At 35.5% G+C, this 5,239-nt stretch overlaps 1 protein-coding gene across 1 annotated transcript in view; it reads left to right on the top strand.

The window, feature by feature from the left end:
* The window catches only part of SMC3 (structural maintenance of chromosomes 3), a 49,387-nt gene that overhangs the window by 28,076 nt on the left and 16,072 nt on the right, over window positions 1-5,239 (top strand). Inside the window, exons 14-17 of the mRNA XM_023511679.1 lie at window positions 2,975-3,078; window positions 3,283-3,382; window positions 3,874-4,034; window positions 4,385-4,526. Coding sequence (XP_023367447.1) covers window positions 2,975-3,078; window positions 3,283-3,382; window positions 3,874-4,034; window positions 4,385-4,526 — 507 coding nt within the window. The remainder of the gene's footprint in view (window positions 1-2,974; window positions 3,079-3,282; window positions 3,383-3,873; window positions 4,035-4,384; window positions 4,527-5,239) is intronic.

Raw genomic sequence — 5,239 nt, 5'->3', positions numbered from 1 at the left:
GAACCCGCCACCTTAGGTGTACGTGGCTGGCGCCTTAGCCGGTTGAGCTATAGGCGCCGAGCCCAAAACATTTTTTTAAAGAAACAACTCTTTGTATTTATATTCTCTTTATTTAATATAGTTGCCTCTAATTATATAACCAAAACAAAAACAGAGTAGGAAACAAACACAACTGCCTGTGTAAGCATAAACAACTGGTAGATAAGATGAAGAGGAGTAATAGACAGTACCTTATTGGTTTTGAAACTCCATTATGCTGTGGTCTTTTGTCAGGATACTTTGTAGAGGTAAGGGAAGAATGGGGGTTGATTTTGGTAGTAGAAATTGGTTAGTATAGTTCACCTGTGATAGTCACATGTCCTTTCTTTAAATGAAACGAGTTTTACCTCTTTCATGGAGACATCAACCTCAGCACATGCTCTTTTTGAAAGAGTGCAGTGATAAACCAGGGTCTTCTATTGAGAGGCTTTATTCATTCTTTCTCAAGCTTGAAGTTCATTATTTTCCAGTATTTTAGCCACAGCTTTGGGTATCAGAATGACGACAGCTTGTGAAGTTGAAGTCTTTTTCCCTTACTGTAAACAGATGATTTCATAATGCTGGTTGTATTATGTAAACTAGCCTTTTGCTTCTTGGTATAATCCTAAATTAATTTTCCACAGTGTGTTTTTAACACCTGAACTGCAGCATCAGAACCTTTTTGATGGTTTTGTTATGCTTTATTTTGTTTCATATTTATGCAGTACAAATCCCAACATGCTTATCAAACGTAGGTTTCTGTCATTAGTGTCATCTTGGACCCTCCTGTAATGTGTTGTTTAGTAAAGTCTGTAAAGTACATTATTTCAGAATTTAATGTAGGTAGTTTATTATATAACTGGTCCTGATTATCATCATGGTTTCAGAAAGGGTAATGTTTGGGATACACTTAGAAAAAAAGAGAATGTGGGATTTTAGAAATAGTGTAAATTGTAATGGTAGTTAATTACACAATAGGTTTTGAATTGTTTAGGCCTATAAAGATGAAATGTTAATTTAGAAAACAGACTCTTTAATCTACAGTCTTCTAGCATGTAATCAGCGTGGGGATGAATTAAGTCATTTCCATTGAAAAGTTGAATTTTCGCTGGTGCCTTTGGCTCAGCGGTTAGGGTACCAGCCCCATATACTGAGGGTGATGGGTTCAAACCTGGCCCTGGTCATCTAAAACAGCAGTGGCAACTGTAGCAAAAAGTAGCTGGGCATTGTAGGGGGCTCCTGTAGTCTCAGCTACTTGGAAGGCTAAGGCAGGAGAATTGCTTAAGTCCAAAAGAGTTGGAGGTTGCTGTGAGCTGTGATGCAATAGCACTCTACTGAGGGCAACCAAGTAAGACTCTGTCTCAAAAAAAGAAAAGAAAAAGGAAAGTTGAATTTTACAAAGGGGATTTGTTTACTCTTTTTTTATGGTTTCAGTTACCATTGATTCCCAGCTTCTTCATGTGTCGTATGAATGAGTTTAATTATCCAAAATGTTGTCATTCTAATTATCCAAGATTTTTTAAAATCAGCAAAAATTTGAGCAAAATATTTTGATTCTGTTCCACTTGAGGCAAGAGTAGAACTCACGATAAATTTATATATGATTTTATATGTATCCAGACTTGTAGTGTATTGTAATCTGCAGTTCCATTTAATTTTATTGACGTTAGAAATTCTCAGAAATAAGTTAAGTGGTTCGATTTATTGGCACTTACACTCTTATTGTACCACCCATTGTTTGGCAGAAGATCTAATTGAACATAAGCTGGTAAAGATAAGACTATGCACATTGCCCTAATGAGTTGATAGAATAAGATATTGTTATATAGTACCTGTGCTCATGTCACATTACTAGTAAAGACTAATACTTTTTAGTATTCTGGGAATATTTGTAATTACTCTGATATTTGCTAATAATTAGTTATATACAGATTATACAATTATCTCATGAAGAATAATTTAGAAGTACCCCCTCTCAAAAGATAGTTGATCTTCAGATTCACCTTGCATGTTTTATTACTCCCTATGAAAGCAAGGAGTTTAGTTTGGCTTGTTTCTTGATGATTCTTCAACTCTTAAAGTAGTGTCTGACACATAATTGGGTTTTGGTAACTATTTACTGAATGGATGTGAGTATCAGCTTCCTTAAACTCTAGGGAGAGGATGCTAAGTTTTTTTCAGCTCAATGTAATTCACTAAATTCATGAATTTAGTTTGTTAACTATCCTGAAGGAAACAGTACCTTACTTTCATATAGGTTCTGCCTGTTAAATATTTTTTGGCTCACTCTTCTTGATTGTAAAATAGTTGAAATTATCTTTGGTCTTTTATTTTGTGCGTGTGTGTTTGTGTGTGTAGAGGGGTTAATATAAAAAGTATTCACTGCATTATTTGGAGAATTGTGAATGTATTTTTTGATTCTAAAATCCTGGAGTGTATATTATAGAAATAGTAAGGTATAGATAACATTACCAAATTATGTTAGCAATGTTTTCTAGAGTAATTCATTTTGTGTTTTTTTCTGGGTAATGTGTTTTTTGCATAAAGATGTTTAAAATTGAAATTGGATTTTTGAACAGCTTCTTTGAGATATAATTAGCATACAGTAAATTGCACATATGTGGTGAGTTTTGACACTCAACTACATCTGCAACACCATCTGCTATTAAGATAATGAACATGTTTTTCATCCAAAATTATTATTTCTTTTTTCTATTTTTGGAGGGCCGGGTTTGAACCTGCCACCTCTGGTATATGGGCCTGGCACCCTACTACTGTGAGCCACCAGCACCACCCTATCATCCAAAATTATTTCCCATGCTCTTTGATAAGTCCTCCCTTGCTCACCATTTGCTCCCCCCACATCATCCTTTTATAACTATTGATGAGCTTTCTATCATGATGGATTAGTTTAATGAAATAGAATTTTTAATTTGATTTATTTTTATTTTCATAGAAACTGGACCAGGATCTGAATGAAGTCAAAGCTCGAGTAGAGGAACTGGACAGAAAATATTATGAAGTTAAGAATAAGAAAGATGAATTACAAAGTGAAAGAAAGTTAGTACAGACTAAAATATGCCTTAAGTTTTTTTTTTTTTTTTTTTTTTGGCCTTAATTTTGTGAGTAATGATAGTTACTGGCTGTTACATGGTTTTTAACTTGTAAATTAACTGTTGAAGTTTGTTTTCAGTGTTTTAGTCTAAACTGTGTACTATTATTGAGTCATGTGTGTTTAAAGGCAGTCTAATTTTTGTTGATTAGTTACTTGTGGAGAGAGGAGAATGCAGAACAGCAAGCACTTGCTGCTAAAAGAGAAGATCTTGAAAAGAAGCAGCAACTTCTTAGAGCGGCAACGGGAAAGGTGGGCAGGTTCTTTTTATTCTGCTTACAGTGAGTGAGTCATTAAGTCAGTCATTATTACATAGGAATTTATTAGCTTTCAAGCTGCAAATCATTGATTTCAGATAATAAGTAGAAGCAAAGTCCAAATCACTTACCCTCTATAGATATGAAACAATAGGAATTAGTTAAGCAGCATTATTACCACCTATGATATTGGTGATAGCACTTTCAATTTTTAGGTGATAAGTCCACTTTTTACTCTACTGTCATAGAACAGAGTATATAATAATAAAAGGTGTTACTTGTAGTTGCCATATTTCAAGGAGGTGAACAGAGATAATAAAAGGTGTTACTTGTAGTTGCCATATTTCAAGGAGATGATGTGTTTGTTGGGGAGGTTTAATTCAGTTTCTAGTATATTTTAAAATGTATGGCGTTAATAGGCTCATTTTTTAGTAGGAGTGCTGTTGTTGATATTATTTTAATATTTTTGCTTCTAACAATTTATAGGCCATTTTAAACGGAATAGATAGCATAAACAAAGTGCTAGACCACTTTCGTCGAAAAGGAATAAACCAGCATGTTCAAAATGGTTATCATGGCATCGTAATGAATAACTTTGAATGTGAGCCAGCTTTCTACACATGTGTGGAAGTCACTGCTGGAAATAGGTGAAGGCTTTTAGTTGATATTTAGCATTTTAAAGGAAAAAGCACTAAGGGTAACCTAAGAAATACCTTTCTGTAATTTTAGTATGGCATGTCTTCCATTTTCTTCTGTATCCTTGGTTCCTTATTTAACCTTCTGATTAAAGAAGTAGATGCTAAGTATTTGTTCCTAATCATAGAAACTAGAACTTGTCCTCTTTGGGTTTTCTCCATCTCTACATTAGAATTTTCTAAGTAGTCTTTTTTTTTTGTTCCTATCAGTACAAATTGGGTTTTATAGGAATAAAGTGAATTGTGTAATGCTTAAATGTTTAAAGTCTAAACAAAGTGTGTTTTACTCTGTTTACATGTAGGTTATTTTATCACATTGTTGATTCAGATGAAGTCAGCACAAAGATTTTAATGGAGTTTAATAAAATGAATCTTCCTGGAGAGGTCACTTTTCTGCCTCTTAACAAGTTAGATGTCAGAGATACTGCCTATCCTGAAACCAATGTGAGTCAATGTGTGTTAAGGTCTATCTGTCTTTCATTAAGTTACTTTTTAGTACATACGCTGTTTAGTATGCGCCAGTGCCCAGGCACTGTATACTGGCATTTACTGATCTATGAGATAAACATGCTTTTCTTCCTGTAGAGCATAATTAGTATTGGGTGGGGTTGAGGAGAGATAACAGAAGTCAGAGCCAAGACATGAAACAGATCATTTCAAATGTGTAAAGTGTTGAAGTGTATAAGGACAGGTTGCTTTGAGAGCATTTCTTTGTGTGACAGAGTTAAGGTTAGGGAGTTGGAGAATTCCTGAGGAACTGTAAAGTAAATATCTTTCCCTGATTTTTTTTTTTTTTTGGTTGCAGTTTTTGGCCAGGGCTGGGTTTTTTGAACCTGTCACTTCTGGCATGGGGCTGGTGCCCTACTTCTTGAGCAGGCACTGCCCTAAAGTTAACAGCTTAAAGTTTTCTGGATATGCTTTTTTTTTTTGAGACAGAGCCTCAAGCTGTCCCCCCTGGGTAGAGTGCCATGGCATCACAGCTCACAGCAACCTCCATTCCTGGGCTCAAGCGAGTCTCTGGTCTCAGCCTCCCAAGTAGCTGGGACCACAGGTGCCTGCCACAAGGCCTGGCTATTTTTTTTGGTTGCAGCCCTTATTGTTGTTTGGCGGGCCCGGGCTGGATTTGAGCCTGCCACCTTAGGTGTATGTGGCTGGAG

The sequence above is a fragment of the Otolemur garnettii genome, unplaced genomic scaffold (genome assembly GCF_000181295.1).
Source record: "Otolemur garnettii isolate 467f Iridium unplaced genomic scaffold, OtoGar3 scaffold00021, whole genome shotgun sequence".
Taxonomy (NCBI): domain Eukaryota; kingdom Metazoa; phylum Chordata; class Mammalia; order Primates; family Galagidae; genus Otolemur; species Otolemur garnettii.
The sequence above is the reverse complement of the archived record's forward strand: the minus strand, read 5'-3'. Positions and strand labels throughout refer to the sequence as shown.